Source organism: Lethenteron reissneri, chromosome 43, assembly GCF_015708825.2.
Source record: "Lethenteron reissneri isolate LAM-NWPU_2019-01 chromosome 43, ASM1570882v1, whole genome shotgun sequence".
NCBI classification, from domain to species: domain Eukaryota; kingdom Metazoa; phylum Chordata; class Hyperoartia; order Petromyzontiformes; family Petromyzontidae; genus Lethenteron; species Lethenteron reissneri.
The window spans coordinates 7,065,218-7,086,459 of NC_083821.1; the positions used below are offsets into that span (position 1 = coordinate 7,065,218).

General features: G+C 45.7%; 1 protein-coding gene across 1 annotated transcript in view; it reads right to left on the reverse strand.

The window, feature by feature from the left end:
• Nucleotides 1-13,590: 13,590 nt before the first annotated feature.
• TPO (thyroid peroxidase) overlaps nucleotides 13,591-21,242 on the reverse strand; it is a 33,538-nt gene continuing 25,886 nt past the window's right edge. Inside the window, exons 15-17 of the mRNA XM_061569399.1 lie at nucleotides 20,370-20,469; nucleotides 18,964-19,096; nucleotides 13,591-17,130 (exon numbers count right to left, since the gene is read on the reverse strand). Of these exons, the coding sequence (XP_061425383.1) occupies nucleotides 17,074-17,130; nucleotides 18,964-19,096; nucleotides 20,370-20,469 (290 nt within the window). The 3' untranslated portion in view covers nucleotides 13,591-17,073. The remainder of the gene's footprint in view (nucleotides 17,131-18,963; nucleotides 19,097-20,369; nucleotides 20,470-21,242) is intronic.

Consider the following 21,242-nt stretch of genomic DNA (forward strand, 5'->3'; position numbering starts at 1 on the left):
TCTTAGCTTGTAAATGCTAACGTTTATCTTCTTGGTTCTTTCGGTAAAGTCACGTAGAAGGGAAGTAATAAAATAAAATAAGTAATAAAATTATTCTCACGACGTTTCGGCCACAACGCAAGCAGCCGTCCTCAGGTGAAACCAGGTCTGTCGAGGCGACAAGCACGTGTGCTGTTTCATTCAGACGCTGTCTTCTCGACAGACCTGGTTTCACCTGAGAACGGCTGCTTGCGTTGTGGCCGAAACGTCGTGAGAATTATTTTATTATGTTTTATTGTTATTATTTTATTACTTCCCTTCTACGTGACTTTACCGAAAGAACCAAGAAGATGAATCCCTGCAGTCAGGAAAGCTTTAAATCGAAAAATGCTAACGTTTACTTGGCTTATCCGATCTTTGTAATCAATTTGTCAGTGAAAATTGGAAAATAACTCTTACTACATTCCACTAATGATGAAGCATGGTTAAGCATTACCCGTTTGTTGCATATGAAAGATGGGGCGAAATAAATATGCTTGCAACTTCAATCAACCTTTTCCTCACACAAGTGGGGTACATCTGTGCGGGTGGTTAGTGTGAGCAAACAACGCAATAGAAAACGGTGGTTTTAACAACCTCGGTACTAAATTTCGATTTAAAGCGTTCGTGACTGCAGGGGATTCATCTTCTTGGTTCTTTCGGTAAAGTCACGTAGAAGGGAAATAATAAAATAATAATAAATGTTACATTTTTTTCCCTTCTACGTGACTTTACCGAAAGAGCCAAGAAAATTGGGCACGGTTTACATTTTAAACCTGCTGACAGTCTTTTTTTATTATATTTGTTTTATTCCACATCCTTTTCTCACATCATACATTGCAATATCCTCACATTCTGGACGGCATTACCAGTTGCATCGACGGTATCAGGCACACCGGACTCATCAGAGCAGGTAGGGGGGTTGGCCAGGTCATTGCCATTCTGGGCTCAGGTGTTTAAGATTGTTCTAAGGTTTAGGAATGGGCCCCATGCACGTGCTGTATTCTTCTTCCTTGTCTCTTGAGCTCAGCTCAGACAGACGCTCCAGTGCTGAGATTGGGCACCAATGAATACAACCATCGAGTTTGGGAGCGGGGTTTGTGAGTCTTACACGTACTCAGAGGGGTTTTTCTGGCTACTCTATTTTAAAGTCTTTAACAAAATGTTCTGTTCTCCATTCAGTCCCACTTCTCGCAGGCCCCACAGGGTTGTTTCTACAATTATTCTTGCAGATGTGTAATGACGCTCCTTCGCTGGTTCCATTTCTTGCAGGGGACTGATGTTTCTTTTCCCGAGAACGTTTAACACGTAGGCTTTCGCGACCAATATCTATAATGAAGGTTATTTGGGTTGGGTCGCGTAAATATATAAATGTGTCGTTAAAACCCGCCACCACCCGACACAGCCAACTAGTAAGGGTTGTCACGTAAACAAAACATACCAATTCGTCACTAGTGCAACACAAATCTGGCTGTCGCCTGATGAAGCTAGTTGTAATTACTGGCGAAACGTCGTACGCGGATTGTAAATGTTGTGGCTTGGCTCTCCAACACACCGGTTAGTGCTGTACTAGTGACGAATTGGGCACGTTCTGTTAACGTGACAACCCTTACTGGTTAGCTGTGTCGGGTGGTGGCGGGTTTTAACGACACACATTTACGCGATCTGACCCAAAACCCTCTATCATTATCCGAAGAACGTATTTACAAAGGCTCCCACTAGATTAACTTTAAACGCTCTTTCGAGATGTGTTACCACGCACGACGTAGATCTTTTAGTAAGTCGGGTCCGATGTTCTCCACCTTCAGTCGTCGATCAGTCCCCCCCCCCCCGCCGAGCAAACGCCCCAATCGCGGGCCTGGGCTCCCCCGTTAGGGATCGGCCATAAATGACGTCACGCGATTTTGGACGATTTTTTACCCCCCCCCCACCCGTCGTCACACGGCGTCACAAAAAGTCAGACCCCCCTCAAATATGACGTCACAAAGCTCTGCCCCCCCCAAATAAAACATGCTACAAATCGCTTTAAACTAGTGTCATTGTAGTGCGTATTTAATGTGGCGCTGCACTCTGATGTTGTAGGAGAAAACATTAAAAAGTCTATTTAACTAAGTAGAACGTGTTGTCTATATTTATTTAAAGTTGCTCATTTTGATGTGACGTCACATTTCTCAACCCCCCCCCCCTCGTCACACATTGTCACAAATGTCTGACCCCCCCCCCCCCTAGGTGCGTGACGTCATTTATGGACGGCCCCCTATATACCCGCTCGGCTGCTCCCTTCTCGAGCCCTGGCAACTTCCATCACTTCCCTTCTTGAACAACCTCGGTACTATTAAACCCTGCACGTGTTTCCACCCATCTCCACTCGCCCCACCTATAACCTTTGCCACGTACAGATGTATTGTTAATCTTATTGAATACCCATAAACGTTTTTGGGTTAGATAACGTTATTTATAATTGTGTCGTAACCCTCCACCACCTGACACGGCCAATCGGTAAAAAAGTGTCACGTTGGCAAAAGACAAATAGTTCACTACTTTAGCCCACTGGTGTGTTGATGAGTGAATCCACAACATTTACACGTGATGTGCAAAATTGAAGTGACCTTCATAAGCCAATAATGATCTTTGAGGTGGTTTTAATGGAGTGCCATGAACAATAATTCCCTTCAAACAGGCCTCATCAACTCTCCTGCTTGCATTGGGATGGTTCGTCAATCTATTCTCCAGAAACACATACCTGCGGAGGGAGCTGATAGGAACGTTGGGTTGCTCGGTCAATGGCCAGGGTCAACGGCGGCGTGGTGTATTCCGCAAATATGCCCGACTGTGAGGGTGGGCACAAGCCGGCGTGAGTAGGTTAAACGTTGAGTTTTATAAGGGCACCACGGGGTGACCAGCCCCCCCCACCCAGCCCCACCCTCCCCACCCAGCCCCTCCCTGCATGACGGACAGACGGACACAATAATCCCCTGTGGGCTGGTGTAACCAGGAGGTTCCTACCAGTAAAACGGAGTACCTGGAGAAAACCCACAAGTGCGTGGGTAACAATCCTGGCCTTCTTTCAACCCAAGCCTACAACACCTGGCATTCCCAAGCAGTTTCGCATCCAACTATTCACCAAACTCAACCCTACTTCGCTTGTGAGATCTGATGAGATTGCGTTCAGGGTTGTTTTATTTTTTGGAGGCAAAGTGAGAAAGCGTTGCCTGCATATCAGACCATAATTTTGTAACGAAGCTCCGTAAATATCTGAATGCGTTGCAGATCTTTTACCAATACGTTTGTTGCCCTTCATAGGAGTGAAAGCTGAGGACATGCTTCCATCAGCTATGTGCAACTAGTAATCCCGTCAACTCCAAGTACAGTCCTGCTCAGTTAAATACATCTTCCTGAAAATTCAAAATTAAAATTAGCAAAGACGCTGCTTGATTATAATGCCAAAGTCTGTCAATAAAACTAACATGATCTTGACAATTGTTTTTTCACCCTTTTATTTGGCAACAAAACTGACACATTTTTTTTATTTTCGTGCGCCTTTTGGCGTCATCTGGTCTAACACCATTTAGGACTTGGCTCTAAGAAAAGCTGTCTCGGGTGTGAACCAATCAATTTCAAGGACAGTGCATACATTATCAGAGTTGTGTTTTTTGTTTGCATTCGACCGCAGGTATTGTGGTCAATGCAAACATGGCTCCTTGTAAAAAATAGGTATCAGTTTTGTTACCAGATAAAAGGGTAAAAAGCCAATCATATTTTGCTACTGGCAAAAGGAGGTTCCAATGGTGTAACAGGATCTTGTTAACAGCATTACAAGGTATTTTGCAGATGGTCCTGTCACAAACAGATGCGGGCCTTCACAAGCCATTACTGTTTGCGTTTCTCATGGACATTGCTAACTTCTGCAACCTGCTTCCAGTCTGAGAGATGTCAATGGGTATTGGGGGGAGAGAGAGAAAAAAAACCGCGGTTTTTAAATCCTTTATATTAAGTTCGCTTGCTTGCTTGCTTGCGCGCTTACGACCATGCAAATCTTTCGGTCGTTTTTTAACCCACTTCCCGTGATCCAATCGAGCTGACATTTTGCACACGGACTCGTTGTGCGTGACAATTTATTTTCGTGAACATTTTTTTCCAAAATTTTCCACTTTTTATAAAAAAAAAATTCATATTTAATTTCAAATACCAATGTGATAAAAATGAAACTCTTACTCAAGAAAAACAGAAATGAATAATAAAATAAAACCGATGCCACGCATATAAAGGATTTATAGTGAAAAACTTTATTTTTACGGGTTAATTTTTTACCGCTCACGACGTATTTAATGTACCGAATGTCAGGACGACAATTTCCTGAATAGTTGACGGTTTAAAGTTAAAAGAGGAACGTGAAGCCTAAAAACGCCAGGATGAAGCCGCTTTTCTGCATGAGCAGGCAAGGGGGCCGACGCTTAGTTATTGGCAAATGCGCACTGTGCACGGGCTCAGAACGAAAACACTTATTGTGTTGTTTGAGAAACACGCCGTTCAAGCCTCGCCCGAGATTGACTTCCGTTTACTCAGAAAAGAAAAATAGCGGCGTGTTCTAGACGTACGGAATTCTGTGCCGCGTGTGTTTAAGCGGCACTTGAAGCCTAATTGCTGAGGTGCGTTTGTGACAATTTGCAATGGAGCCATGGGGAGTGGGGGGGGGGGTAACCTGTAAATTAAACACCTAACAAACAAAAAATTGTTCCTGGGTAGTAAGTGTTATTTCCCAATTGCTTATGCCTCAAAAGTACAGAAAATGCCTACTATTCCCCACTAACTTTGCTTTTGTGACCAGGACAGTGATATTTGGAAATTTACCTATTTTCAATGAGAAAACGTGTGCATTTGTGTCATTCCTTCACGTAAAGTCCTGGTCACAAAAGCAAAGTTTGTGGGGAATAATAGCCATTTTTATAAACTTTTTAGGCATAAGCAATACAAACATAACACTACACAGGAACAAAAATTGTGTTACATAGTGAATTATTAACCTAAAAAATACTACTGTGAATTTTGTGTTTTGCAAGGATCTTTTTTTCCCCCCGAATTTTAAAAACAACGCTGCATTCACCATTACGGACGAGACGTCAGAATGTTGCCAATGTGCATTTCTTACTGAACAGGGCACAAGGTGGAGGAGGTAAAGTGGCCAGCACCACTTCAATATGTACCTCATTCACCACCGCTTTCAAACAATAACGTCTCATTTTCATCAACTCAGCACTGTGGCTCACTAACCCACTAATTCATTCGCTTGACTTGTTGTGGAGATGGCTGCGACCAATTCGCCGCAGACTGAAAACTATGTTTCGTGTGTTTAGTTTGTTGTCCTTTCCCCGCACCTCCAATTAGCACGGTTGCTTGAGTACGGTGCAAAAGAAGTTCAGCATAGGTGTACACGACATACATGTCCAAGCACCTTCAGTTGAGGCTTCCAAATGTGCCTCGTCCTGCCGAAGGGAGCCGGTTGTGTGTGGGCCGTGCTGGAGCCGTCTAGGTCGCTGCCGGATCTTCATTACGCTTTCGGTAGCAACGCAAAGGTTGAGAGTGGCATGAGCAGCAGTCGCACCAGCTGACAGGAGCCCCCCCCCCCCCTCCACGTGAATGTCGCGTCGGCGGTGAGTCTCCCCCTCGTGTGCCCAGCGAAGATCAGTATCCAAATTCGAGATTTTGCGTGGCTTGTTTGGTGATCGAATCAAGTCTCTCCATTTCAATAATCATGTTATTAGCGTTTGGGCGCTCGAGTTAACTTTTCACTTTGCAATTCATTTTGCTTCCGCAATGTTTATGTATTTATATTAAGGAGAGAATATGGTGAATGAACACTCACTTACCATTGGGGTAGCAGTTTACAGATGTCCAATATCACCCCGATCTGAACATTATCACAAAACTGTGATCCAAATTGAATTTCAAAGAACCCGTCAGTTAAATGACTATTTTTCATATACGTTTCCTTTTGAGGCAGGCAGCGTTAATGAGTTGTTTCATGTGCTTGTGCGCTACTGCCCAAATGCAGTATCATCAGCTTGTGTATTTCATATCAAGCGCAGCTGGTGGGCTGCTGGAAAGGGAAGACTTTCGTTGTGTGTCTCTCAGGATCTGGGGCTTGAACTTACAGTGGAATAATGAGTCACGGATAGCCTTTAGCCAAACTACTTGGGTGCACCCAGTCCCATCAGATCTCAGAAGCTAAGCACGGTTGAGCCTGGATTGTGCTTGAATTGATGACCACCGGGTACAGCACAGGTAATCATCGACTGCTGCCGGGGCTTCTTTGTGGACATCAGGCGACAGTGCGAGAGGATCGGTTGTACTGCACTGCTCCCACACCTGTGCTCTGCCATCTCCACCCATCCGCATTGACGAGCGTGGTGAAGTATGGTCATATCAACCCCACAACCAAGATCGGTATGGGGAGGCTTTCATCCAGCAGTGGAATGATAAAAAAAAAGTTCTGCACACGTGAAATCGATGTGTCAAGAGATGCACAAGAGTCAGGATATTGGCATCGTGTTTGCTCCACGTCACTTATTGACACGCTCTCTGAGTACCCGCTCGGGTCTCTACCATTTCAGCGGTAGTCCAAACTGGAACGCATTCTCATTCAGCCTCGGCCTATCAACACCGTCGTGTGATGAGGACAATGCCACCAGTCTCTCGGTACAAATGAAATACTGCCACCCGGACACAGGATGCCAATTCAGAATCGGAATATTCACTCTGGAGAAATCCGATGAGCTATGAAGCTCTTCTTTTTTTTTAGAGATGTTCAATAAGCTTCACAGATGTCCAGCAATTTCTGGACTTGCACTGTCAAGGGTCAAACGGGACAGGTGGCAACCTGAATTCTCGTCAACTCGGGGAGAGAGGGGGGGAGCCACTGAGTGTGGCAAAGAACCCTAAAGATTGTTGGATTTGCGCGTGTAACCAAATATTCCCATTATGCGGAGACGGCAGAACAATGCGGTTTAATCCCACTTGGGTGTCACTTGCCGAAAGGCTCGAGGGGGCCCGAATGTGTTGAAGTAGCCTCCGTTCGCGAGAGGTGGTCGTGGCGGTGGTGGCGGTGAGAGGTGGTGGGGCGGCGTGTGGAGGGCGGGCGGGGGGACATTTCAATAAGAGTGAAGCCCTCGGTCTCAGCCGGCCGGGCACTCGTCGTGGCAACGATTGACTGATTGATGGACTGGTGGTGAGGATTTGACCTTCTCCAACGCACTCGAAGCCCCCCACCCACTTGCCCCCCTCCCTCCCTCCCCTCCCGTAACCCACTGCATTGAGTGCGAGCCCCGAAAGAAAATCTGCGGACGGACAACTTCACCGTTGGGTAGAGCGGTTGGAGTCTAGTTTGTGAACGGATGTCGACAGGTCTTGTTTTTTTTACTTCTTGTTGGAAGTATAAAAGCTCCGTTTGAAACAAAGTCGTGGTTTTGCAAGTTGAAGGTCAAGTGCCTTTTTGTTGTGTGACTCAAGGGTGTTGGCAGACAAAAGTGAAAACAAATCCTCTTGTTTTGGCTTCTTCGGTGCCTTTGATAACTCTGTTGTTACTGCAATGACACGTATTGGTATATGGAATTAATGATGTTTTGGTTAATAGGAATGCAATGACGAGGAAAGAAAAACATGAACTCCCCACCTCGACAATTCTATGAATTTTCACGAATTGTGATTCGAGAATCGATAGTTGTCGTTTTGTCCTCACTGACGTTCTTACTGGGTAGGGTTTTTTCCATTTGTGTAGTTTGGTTCACCTTGTTAAACATAATATAACGGTGTGTAAACTGCATGTAACTTTCATAAAATCTAAAATAATTCATGCTTTACACCCACGATTCAATGCATGTGTGAGTATAACAATTGATTTTAATCTTTGAAATTATGCGGCATTGCGGTACACATCTAATATTTACACCACAGAACTGGTTTGAGTCCCGCCTCCCTCCCACAAAATGTAGAATGAAAAGCTCATACTGCTGTGTAATAATTGTCTTCATAATTTCAATGTACCTGACCAGCAAAAAACCACTGCTCGTGTAAAAGTTCATGCGGAGGCATTGCTAAGTAACTTGCTGCCTGTCCTAGACTAAGGTCATTCTTGGCCCTAAGCCAGGATAATATCTTAAGCCTCCTTCGCCCCATGCCCTTGAATTCCACATCAACCATACCCTATTGAGTACAAATTTTTTTATGTTGAGTATTAATGTGACGGCTCTTTGAGTGGCAGATTTGTGCCACAGAGGCGCCAGACAACGGCGGGGATTTTAATACGTCCCACAAGAAACGAACAGAGATGCCGGCATCCGTTCACAAACTAAACTCCAACCACTCTACGGTACACAAACATAAAATAAACTTGACTATCCCTTCACGGACACCCATAAGAAGGAATTCCTCTACCCGGTGGGTAATATAACCTGGCATCTCTTTGTCAATTCGATTTGTGGGTGGAAGGGTGGCGCAGTGGTTACACTCTTGCCTCACAAGAAGAAGGGTCTGGGTCTATTCACGACTCAGGGTCTGGGTCTATTCCCGACTCAGGGTCTGGGTCTATTCACGACTCAGGGTCTGAGTCTATTCACGACTCAGGGTCTGGGTCTATTCCCGACTCAGGGTCTGGGTCTATTCACGACTCAGGGTCTGAGTCTATTCACGACTCAGGGTCTGGGTCTATTCTCGACTCAGGGTCTGGGTCTATTCACGACTCAGGGTCTGGGTCTATTCTCGACTCAGGGTCTGGGTCTATTCACGACTCAGGGTCTGAGTCTATTCACGACTCAGGGTCTGGGTCTATTCCCGGCTCAGGGTCTGGGTCTATTACCAACTCAGGGTCTGAGTCTATTCACGACTCAGGGTCTGGGCCTATTCACGACTCAGGGTCTGGGTCTATTACCAACTCAGGGTCTGAGTCTATTCACGACTCAGGGTCTGGGTCTATTCTCGACTCAGGGTCTGAGTCTATTCACGACTCAGGGTCTGGGTCTATTCTCGACTCAGGGTCTGGGTCTATTCACGACTCAGGGTCTGGGTCTATTCCCGACTCAGGGTCTGAGTCTATTCACGACTCAGGGTCTGGGTCTATTCCCGACTCAGGGTCTGGGTCTATTCCCGACTCAGGGTCTGAGTCTATTCACGACTCAGGGTCTGGGTCTATTCCCGGCTCAGGGTCTGGGTCTATTACCAACTCAGGGTCTGAGTCTATTCACGACTCAGGGTCTGGGCCTATTCACGACTCAGAGTCTGGGTCTATTCACGACTCAGGGTCTGGGCCTATTCACGACTCAGGGTCTGGGTCTATTCCCGGCTCAGGGTCTGGGTCTATTACCAACTCAGGGTCTGAGTCTATTCACGACTCAGGGTCTGTGTCTATTCACGACTCAGGGTCTGGGTCTATTCCCGACTCAGGGTCTGGGTCTATTCACGACTCAGGGTCTGGGTCTATTCACGACTCAGGGTCTGGGCCTATTCACGACTCAGGGTCTGGGTCTATTCCCGACTCAGGGTCTGGGCCTATTCACGACTCAGGGTCTGGGTCTATTACCAAATCAGGGTCTGGGTCTATTCACGACTCAGGGTCTGGGCCTATTCACGACTCAGGGTCTGGGTCTATTCACGACTCAGGGTCTGGGTCTATTCACGACTCAGGGTCTGGGCCTATTCACGACTCAGGGTCTGGGTCTATTACCAACTCAGGGTCTGGGTCTATTCACGACTCAGGGTCTGGGTCTATTCCCGACTCAGAGTCTGGGTCTATTCACGACTCAGGGTCTGGGTCTATTACCAAATCAGGGTCTGGGTCTATTCACGACTCAGGGTCTGGGCCTATTCACGACTCAGGGTCTGGGTCTATTCACGACTCAGGGTTTGGGTCTATTCACGACTCAGGGTCTGGGCCTATTCACGACTCAGGGTCTGGGTCTATTACCAACTCAGGGTCTGGGTCTATTCACGACTCAGGGTCTGGGCCTATTCACGACTCAGGGTCTGGGTCTATTACCAACTCAGGGTCTGAGTCTATTCACGACTCAGGGTCTGGGTCTATTCCCGACTCAGGGTCTGGGTCTATTACCAACTCAGGGTCTGAGTCTATTCACGACTCAGGGTCTGTGTCTATTACCAACTCAGGGTCTGAGTCTATTCCCGACTCAGGGTCTGGGTCTATTCCCGACTCAGGGTCTGTGTCTATTCACGACTCAGGATCTGGGTCTATTCCCGACTCAGGGTCTGGGTCTATTCCCGACTCAGGGTCTGGGTCTATTCCCGACTCAGGGTCTGTGTCTATTCACGACTCAGGGTCTGGGTCTATTCCCGACTCAGGGTCTGGGTCTATTCCCGACTCAGGGTCTGGGTCTATTCACGACTCAGGGTCTGTGTCTATTCACGACTCAGGATCTGGGTCTATTCCCGACTCAGGGTCTGGGTCTATTCCCGACTCAGGGTCTGGGTCTATTCCCGACTCAGGGTCTGTGTCTATTCACGACTCAGGATCTGGGTCTATTCCCGACTCAGGGTCTGCGTCTATTCCCGACTCAGGGTCTGGGTCTATTCCCGACTCAGGGTCTGGGTCTATTACCAACTCAGGGTCTGAGTCTATTCACGACTCAGGGTCTGGGTCTATTCACGACTCAGGGTCTGGGTCTATTCACGACTCAGGGTCTGGGTCTATTCACGACTCAGGGTCTGGGTCAATTCCCGACTCAGGGTCTGGGTCTATTACCAACTCAGGGTCTGAGTCTATTCACGACTCAGGGTCTGGGTCTATTCACGACTCAGGGTCTGGGTCTATTCACGACTCAGGGTCTGGGTCTATTCCCAACTCAGGGTCTGGGTCTATTCACGACTCAGGGTCTGGGTCTATTCACGACTCAGGGTCTGGGCCTATTCACGACTCAGGGTCTGGGTCTATTACCAACTCAGGGTCTGAGTCTATTCACGACTCAGGGTCTGGGTCTATTCCCGACTCAGGGTCTGGGTCTATTCCCGACTCAGGGTCTGAGTCTATTCACGACTCAGGGTCTGAGTCTATTACCAACTCAGGGTCTGAGTCTATTCACGACTCAGGGTCTGAGTCTATTCACGACTCAGGGTCTGGGTCTATTCGCGACTCAGGGTCTGTGTCTATTCACGACACAGGCACATTTCGTCAGTGGAGTTTGTAGTTTATCCCTCCTGCCTCCCCCCTATTTGGAGGTTCTCCAGTTTCCTCCCATGGCAAAACAAAAAGTAGAATGTACCTGGTATTGGTCAAATATCTCAAATTCGACACATTACCTACATATTACTCTTGGGATTATACACAGCAACATCACCTCCTGCGAGAACTTGCCAGGACCCTGCTGCAAAATAGTGGAGACTCAGTGAAGCTTACCTGGGTAAACAATGGCAATTATAATAATAACTTTAAAAATCATCATCCACTGCTTGCTGAAGGACTTCCTCACTGTTGGTCATTGTGGGTGAGTGGGGGTGTTTGATCATGTATCACTGTGCTGGTCAGTACACTGACGTACTCTTGTATTCTTTACCCCGCACCTCCTATTAGCGCGGTTGGTTACTTACGGCGCGAATGAAGTTCAACGTACATACGTAAAACATACAGGTTGCTGAAGCAGAGTGACCGTAGAATGGCTGAGCGATCATCTGTCACTGATGATAGCTGTGGCTTGGAATCAAACTGAGGTATCTGGGTTCACAGCTCAGTGTGCTCACAGCTGGCTGGGATATCACTCGTCACTGATGATAGTTGTGTCTTGAATCAAACTGAGGTCTCTGGGTTCACAGGGCAGTGTGCTGACAGCTGCGCCACTCATCCACCGGGGTGATACCCAGTGAATATGGAACATTTGGCCAACGTTGGTCCAACGGCACCAAACCACATGCCAACATTCGCCCAACGTTGCACGTTTACTGGGTTCGGGTTCCTGATGAGCCAGATCGCTGGGGCGTCTCGTTTTGGCTCTGGAATCATAATTGCTAACAGCTGTAAACCAAAGTTGTGTTCGTGCTGCTGTGTTTCTCCTGAATGGCCACTGAAGCCGGTGCTCAGAGGTCACAGAGCAATCGTGGATTGATTCCTGTCCTGTGCTGAACACAGATCTACTCAATTCTCATTAAGGGCACCAGAGAAATGAACAAGAGAAACACTGCAAAATGCCACTTAGTGTTTGGCAGTACACATTTAATTTGCGCAACAATGTTGGAATCAAAGAGAGTTCAACCACGAGCAATTAATCTCAATATTTATTGTAAATACGTTGTAATAAACATTACGATTTACAATCATTGTATTTAAGCGGCAGATTGACAATAAAGGTGCCTCGTCAAAGCGCTAAAATTAACTTGTTTAAATACTTATGCTCATGCACAATTTTAAAGTGGTTAATTGCAACCTCATGGGATTTATAGACCAATCGGAGGCTTTTTAAAAGAAATCAGTTTAATTTTTCTCACTAAATGCATTTTTATTTTATTTGTTCACATAATAACTTTCAATGAGCTCACATTTAGATATATCTGGCTTGCTCGCCATTGATGCAGACAGTTGTTTTCTTTTAAAATATTTTAAACCAGCGTTTCCCAATCTAGCAACCTTCACATGTAAATAGTCATTACACACCTCGTGTGCCTGATGATTGGTGAACATGGAGTGAGGTAGAAAGTGCTGATCCAAATTAAGACAGAGATCTCGTGTGTATGTGTACATCAATCGTCGGGCACAGACAGCATGTAATGATGTACACTGTGTTATGATCAGTAATCATTGAAAAGTGCATCATAATCTGGAGCGAGTATGTACTAGAGCTCAACAAAACCCTGTTTTACATTTCAGCCAAATTCTTAAGTATGCTAAGTATCTATCCCGAGTTGATTCATACTTTTTTGTCACTCTATTTGATATTCATGTACATCATGAATGTTATGGTTGTTTTACCTCCAAATTCTTATTGAAATATAAACAATGAAATTATAATTTTACCTCTGTAGGAACCCCCCTCACCCCCCTTTAACGAGGTTGATTTGTCACCAGCTAATTTTATAGACACGTGACTCTTCATACACACTCGCTAAGGCCATTTCAACTGTTGGTTATGGGTTACAGAGAAACCTTGTTTCTGTTCAAGAAAAGTGCAATGATCACGTTGCCTTGTTCACCTCTTCCATCTCTGTAACGGTAAGCCGCCCTGTAGGCCTTCACCAAAACATCACAGCAGCTTCCTGAAGCCAACCAAAATCCGGCAATGGGAAGTGCTTATGATAACACAACAACTCCTTTATAATGAAGCACAATTTGTTTTCCAAAAGTATCCCAGGACATTGCAGATTTGTATCGTGCTAAGCAGGAGAAAAAAAACATAGCGTTCACGACTACAACGTCAAATATTGGATTACGTAATGTAAAGTTGTGATGCAGTGAAAACAACATAAACGGGAGGCAAGGTGGTCAGTCTTGTGCTTAAATTCACAAAGGCTCATTAAGCCTGATACGTCATCAAAAATATGCCAATAATGTGATGACAAAATATAAAGAGGTTTTTTTTTGGGGGGGGGGGGGTCTTACAAAACGATTTATTTCCCACCCACTGCCAAACATAAGTCGGTTATGATGAAGGTTGTCTAATACAGAAATAAGAGGAACAAGATGGAAAAATGAACTGAGAAATGTGACCCAAGGGGTGAAGAGAGAAGAGGATGGGGAGGAAGAGGCTCTTTAAAAGGGCCTCAGCGCTGCTGCGTGGAGGAGCGGTGTCGGTTTTCACAGGGGGAGTGGAGAGAGGATGTATCCAGAGTGGGCGTGGCCACACAAGTCACGTGACTTTCAGGAGGCTTGAGCTGACATCTGCACATTCGTTACGACTGGCGTTGTTATGAAGTTCTTTCGTGTGCTTTGAAAAAAAAATGCAATTAATGTTTTGCATGTTTTTGCACGATTGAACGATTACATAATTACATTTCATCGACAGCTATAAATGTCTGTGCGCAGAAGCAAAGCAACTGATTTAACATGAAGCCTGTAAAATGTAATAAATTATGCAAAATCAATATTTAATGTGAAACAAATTGGCAATCAAACATGTAAGCGTTTAAATTTCAGATTTGTTTGAATCGAAAACTTAAGTACTTACGAGGTTACATTTTCAAGAAGCTTCAGCTAATCAGTCACACTTCTTTAACATCGCTTTTGCCAAAAATAGTAGTGTCGTTTTAAGTAAACATTTTGATTTAAAAGCAAATACAAGGACAGAACTTTGCTTAGTCTTTGAACAACCATCCCTGTTACCTTACCAAATATCTGTTGGTGGAACAAATGATTGTATTAGAAGAGGTGTGCCTGCTCTGATCCAAGAGAAAACGAGGTGTCTACCGAGGCTGTGATCATCACCCCAGAAGAGTATTTGTTTTAGAGAGGCACTGCACCACCATAGGAATGCTCTAAACAAACACAGCGGAAGAGTTCTGGTTGATGAAGCGTTCATATAAATATCTATTTGGTTGATTTCGGCTGTTTTGCTCTGGGCATTATCTTATCAACATTGTCATCAGCCATCCTTAAACCAATAGTGGCCGAGGCCATTCCATGCTGATATTACTGCCCATGGTGTTGTGCGTGTGAAATCACTTTCCGAAACATCCAGGGTTGTTCTTAAAATAATAATAATAATGTTTGCATTTGGATAATCAGTTAAATGCCAATCGCGTTCCGAGAGTCGTAACACACGGTGATTCAATGTCCCTGATGGAAATCTGTCGATCAGCAAAATCGCTGACGTGAAGCAATTTTTTGACCCAACATTACACGAGGTGTCCTTCCAGCTCTCTGTAGTGTGATTGACCTCATGTCAATTATCCAATATGTTTAAAAAATATTAGCCCTCATATTTGGCTCGATGGAATTAAAGTCAAAATGATTGGCGACCAGGCTGAGCCCACCAACTTGCTAAGCGGACATCTGTGACCTATTGAACTTCCTATCTCATCAGATTCCTCTAGTCTAATTCACGATTCTGATTCGTGTTCTGAAGCTTGTTAACATAGGTTAATCCAAGGCGGCTGTCCATGCTGGATTCCGCGATGTTTGCTGCACTGGCCCCGTGCTCTGACCAAGCTGTCCTTGAGCTCATGTGGCCACCTCTGCCACCTGTTTCACCTTCCGATTATTTCGCGTGATTTGAATGTTTTTCCTTTTAATATATGACTCACTGTTGTTTATTATTAACTTGACAGACTGAGATCAAATGTGTTTCACTCGTTATTCTGTTACGTGGTAGAATCTGCAGGAGGAATTGTATCGCTAATAGTTTTGGGGAGTAAATATTTTGAGAAAATAAATTGAGCGCAAGGATTAAAAAAATGTAGCCATTGGCAGAACGTTTATAATTCTAAAAAATATATATTTTAACGAGCATACACAAATTGGTGATGGGAGTTTCTGGAGAAGAATACCATTTGTGTTTCCATTGTCCGACACAAAATGCTCACGTTCATGAATAGATGTGGAATATTTTTGAGTTTTTTTCTGGACATTAATGGGATGAAGCTCAGGTGAGAGTCAAGAATTCCAGTTCATATTCTCATGTTTCTTGCGGTCGAAAGAAACTCTATTTGTTTTTTTAAAATAATGTTTAGAATGTCAACCATTCTCATCACTTCATCAACCAATATCAGTAATTTCATCACACCAGTTTTACACAACTCACCTATAATGGTATAATTAATTAGCCTCAATTAAGTCTTTGCAACTGATTCACTTTGGTTGATTTTTATAAAATGTAAAACCGAGGTCACGTCTCTTCTTAGGGATTTATTCCGTTGTTTACGCCTGGCCTTTAATATCCAAACCACGATATCCGATTACAACCTCGGTGTAATTTGAAACAGGACCCTGCGGGGTGGGCTGGTAGGAATAATACTTAGTACCGGTACAGAGATATCGACCGGGTATAGAGGAGTTAAAGAAAAAATTACTGCATTCTAGTGTAACGTTAATTAAAAGTGTTTGTTTTGACAAGAAACGCTGTGAGATTTAAAGACTCGTAGTCTTTCATTTCCAACACCACCCTCAACACCACCCCTCCCACGGACGGACGGACGGACGGACGGACGGACGGACGGACACATTAATCTATTGGTGGTCTGGTCCACTTCGTTCCTACCAGTATTAACTGAGCTCATGACCGCACTCCCCAGCCACCTTCCAGCTGCTTCGAGGAAACTTTTGCTTTGAGAATAATTAGATTCAACATTTTACATCGAAATTGGCAAATCTCACGAACAACTATCATCTCATCGCCTTGACTTCATCACACGGAAGATGCTTCAGAGGCATATGACCGGTTGTACGCGGTGATTTACAAATAATGCAAATTATGATTTTTTTGGGGGGGTTTTGGCATGTATTTTTTTTAAGACAAACGATGCAGTTTTCGGCAACACGATTTGTTAGGCAACCGTTGTTACGCCATGGGGAGAGAATGCTCCTCGTCAAAGGAATGTGGAATTATATTTTTTTTTACCCCCCCCCCCCCCCCCCGCTGACTTAGGGGTCACCGAGGGAAACTTTCACTGCCGCAGGGAGACCATGTGACTCGACTGACTCGGACCTGCACTGCCCCTCGGCGCAACGAGGAGGTTCGTCGCACACAAAGTAGCAGCAGCCGCGTACTCTGAGCGCACGTCGATTCTAAACGTGGAAGAGGGGGGGGGGGGGGAACCGGAGGACGCGGAGACAAAATCCACGCGACCGCGGGGAGAGAGAGAGACACACGCGAACTCCAAATACACAGGCGTCAGATTCGGGATCACACCCAAGACCTCTTGTATACCAGGCAAGGTAGTTAACATCTCGCCTCCTATTCTCCGTGAACGTACAGGTTGCTGATAGAACTTAGGGCAGCGTGAATGCCACGCGCGTTCAACAATGAGAGTTGCCCGTTAAGCTCGTTAAAATGAGGGCCGTCCACCCTCGTTTTCCGCAGGTCTTCTGGTGGGGATGGGGCAACCCGATGACGGCAGAGGCTGGGATCCACGTCACATGACGTCGGGCAGGTCTGGAACGGAGCCAGGGATGCTCTCCCTTCCGTCATTCTGCGGCAGCGGCACACAACAAGACGCACAGATACCTCGTGTGACCTTAACGGACTGTTGGGGCAAGCGCTGTTCGTGAGTAGCGCCAACGAAGGGCCGGCACGGCACACGAGGGGGGTGGGTGGCCAGCACCACGCCCGGCCGACTTTGTCTCCCACAGTGGCGATGTTTACACACCGCACCAGGTACTCAATTGAGGATGAGTCGACCTACATGAGACCTAGGACCGGTTCTGATAATCGTCATTGGTGTTGACCGTGAGTGGTAATCGACTTGAGACTAAAATTCCGCAGGTTGTCGTCAACCAGACTAAGGACTAACACATTTTATACATCGCCAACGAAATGACCACCGGTGAGATGTCACTGGACCAATATGCGCGCGCATGCTTTAGCCAACATCAGTTAGTCCTGCAAGGGGTGGCTAAAGCCAGCGCTGGATTAAGGTTCTTGTAGGCCCCCTGGCATTTCTGTTTCGTCGGATTTTCTCCAGTGGGCACTGCTGCTGCCCCAGGTCACTACGACTGGCGCTGTTCACTCGCGAAAAAAAAACACCATTTGAAGATGTTATTGCTAATTTTCACAATTATATATTTTTTCGAAAAGTTCATCTCCGGCGTTAATTTCTCTCACACCTTATGAAAACAAAAACAATAAACTATTGACATTGCCATAACTCTGCCTCTTTGTAGACACGCTGTTGCCTATCCTTGCTATATATAAATATATTTATTCAACAATATATCTCGGTTACCATTTTCTTATCGTACATACAAACAACAACAAAACATGGCCACATTTTTTTTTCGTAGCGCCCTTCAGTTTTCGTGGGCCCTAAGCTTCTGTGCGGCCCTGGCTAAAGCAACCCTTTTAAAGTGCGTGCCCGTGCCCGCTGCTTTAAATGTCCGAGGCATGACGCACGCGCGCCCAGCCTCCAAGTCGGGCAAGTTCAATACGGCGGCACTGGCAAAGGAAAACTTTTTTTTTGTTTTTTAACAAAATGCCACGTCCACTTTGTGCAAACACACTTTCAAGCAATGTACACCGACACTGTTTACGTGGAAGGTCTACAGGGCCCTTTTGCTAATTCGGCTTTTTTAAGAGAGTCTCTGGCTGTCTGAGCGTCCGCGCCACCGATGAACCCCAGCCACCCGAGTTCGATTCCCGGCTGCGACTAACACAAACAAAAATCAGAGGAGACTGATACCTGAACTTTGTCAAGTTGTCCACGCCCTCTAGGCCTTCAACAACCCACACTGAGCGGTGCAGTCAAGGACGGTCCAATAAGCGCCCATGACTGACGCAGCACTGGGATGCCTTCATCCGGCAGTGGATTTCAGAGCGCTGGACATTATTTCCAGTTCTCCGAAGCTGCTTCGGTTAAAGCTTACATTAAGTTTAGATTCATTTACACGGGAATTCAAAGATGCCATCGTGCCTTTATGAAGATATTTCATGATGATGTTGATATATGCAAGAGCGATAGTGGTAATCAAGATTATGATAATGTATGGTCTTGGTAAGATAATCACATTAATAATGAATGATTACTGTACAGCTTTTCTTAGCTATTCTTACATGGTGATAGCTCAGTTCATTGTATTAGCCTCTTAAATGTTATCCTGATGGCAATAACGATGATCCAGATGGCAATGATGATCCTGATGGCAATGACGGTGATCCTGACGATGATGATGATACTGATGGAAATGACCATGATTCTGATGGCGATGATGATGATCCTGATGGCAATGATGATCCTGATGGCAATGAGGATGATCATCACGATGACGACGAAGATGAAACCTTTGGCGAATCGCTCTGCATCTTTTACCTCCATGCCAGAGTCATGGGACATCTTGGAGCCCGTGCGGGTGAAGTTTTTGTCGTTCACGAAGGAGCCGTTGTCCGCGGCTTTAACGGACACGACGTTGGAGGAGCGCCCTTGAAGCTTGGACATCTGCATCCTAGAACACGCGGGCACGCGGGAACTCGCCACACCTTCCCCCGCACCTCCATCACGCAAACTCCGGTCTTGCTCGCAGCTGCGGCCTTTTGGCTGGTCATCGAACAACGACGGTTCACCGCATCGCGCACTTCCAAGCGCGCTTCTGCGGCCGTCTGGAACGCTCTTCCTTCGAGACATTAGGAAGCCACTGAACCTAAGCACTTTTTGAATCTCGATTGAAAACTCATTTGTTTTCGAACTGCTCCGATTAGCACGGTTGGCTACATACGGTGCAAATGAAGTTCAACATACTTAGGTACACCGGCTGCTGATGTGCGGCTTTATTGTGAGCTTGGTGATGATTTATCACTCCGGCACAGCATGTGCTATCCCCAAGTGGCCCGTTCAAAAGGAGCATGCTACTTCAAATGGCTTTCATCTGGTTATTCCATTCAATGAAGAATAATTATTCCTTTCTTCTTATTCTTCTCAGATGTCCATGTATTTTTAAATTACCGTTCAACGGAATATTCATAAACTTCTTCCCGCGTTTTGTTTACGGCTTCTATTAACCGAATTAAACGTGCCGCAGTGATTAAAATAATAAAATGTTACAATATAATTTTGAATACATTTAGAGGCGTGTGCGTTCGTTTAAAAAGGTAACGGTCCCTTGGTAAATCCACATCTCTTGCATAGAATATTTGTGAAAAGATATTGTCTTAAACAGGATAGTGCCATCACCTATTAACAGTGTTGCTTTATATGTATAGAGTACCCAATTTACAGAGTGCTTCAAAAAAATGTTAACACTTCCGAGAATTTGCAACAACACCACAAGAAATGTGCCTCCTCCGGGTTCTGGAGACCACCTGGAGAAGATTCCAGGCGTGCGTTGACAACGATGGCGAATAACTGGAGACTCTTTGACTTTCTAAAGCTATTGACATTACATTTGTTATTATGTTACAGTGTAGTATTATCCGTTCTTGTTTCCATTAACAATTATAGTCCCATAAAAGTTTTCACATTTTTTTGAAGAACCCTGTTTTCAGTTGTTGGTATACGGTGGTCGAAATGCGAATGTAGCAAAGTTCCGGAATGAAAGCTACTACGTCCGGGAGTTCAAGCTCACCGACGTTTCTCTCCGCGGAAACACCGTCGCGTAGAAAATCATTTTGAATCGCGACGATACGGCGTAGCGTTGTATGCGAGACCCATTTCGACCGCTGTTGGCAACGGGACATGAATGCCGTGTGTCGCTGCGTGAGCGTCAATGCCGAGCCACCTACAGTTGTTTAATTCCGATCGCAATCAAGGACAGGAGGCTGCCAGCGCTCACAAATCCCAGCACGATGGACACGATCGTCGCCAGCGAGAGGTTGCCGGAGTCTGTCGTAGGGTGAACAGAGAAACACGCATCTTTAGTTTGCACTCATCCACTCGCTCGCACAAAGACAAAGACACCCGTTTAGCCTTAACAGACTGAAGGGGCAAGTGCTGTTAGCGAGCACCTATAAAGGCCGGCACAGCACACGAGGGGGTGGGTGGCCAACACCACGCCTGGCCGCCTTTGTCTCCCTAGCGGTACTCATTTGAGGCTGAGTTGATTCTAGGGGAGGCCCAGGACCGGTTCAGATAATCGTCACTGGTGTTGGCCGTGAGCGGGAATCGAACCCGGGGCGCCAGGTTCAAACATTCAGAGTTGTGTTTTTTGTTTGCATTCTGACCGCAGGTATTGTGGTCAATGCAAACATGACTCCTTGTAAAAAAAAGATGTCAGTTTTGTTGCCAGATAAAAGGGTAAAAAAACAATTATCATATTTTGATACTGCCAAAGAAGGTTTAAATGGTGAGACTCAAACTGTTCTCCCAGGTTCTCACCCGGCTAAGCAGAATCGACACGGACTTACAAGTTCTGACACGATGGGGCCCCGCGCACATTGAGGTGAACGTTAACTTTCATTCCTCCATCACCAATAATAATGGAACAAACCAAACGTAAGCGGAGCCCCACTCCGTTGCAACATTCAAGTTCTGCTTATATTTTCGATGACCGAACAATGCTCCATGTCAGTGCATCATGGATTTTGTGCACGGTGTTGACTTTTTAGTTGGACAACATCCGGAGTGCTCCTGCCAATAGCGTCTGGTAATTCAGCAGC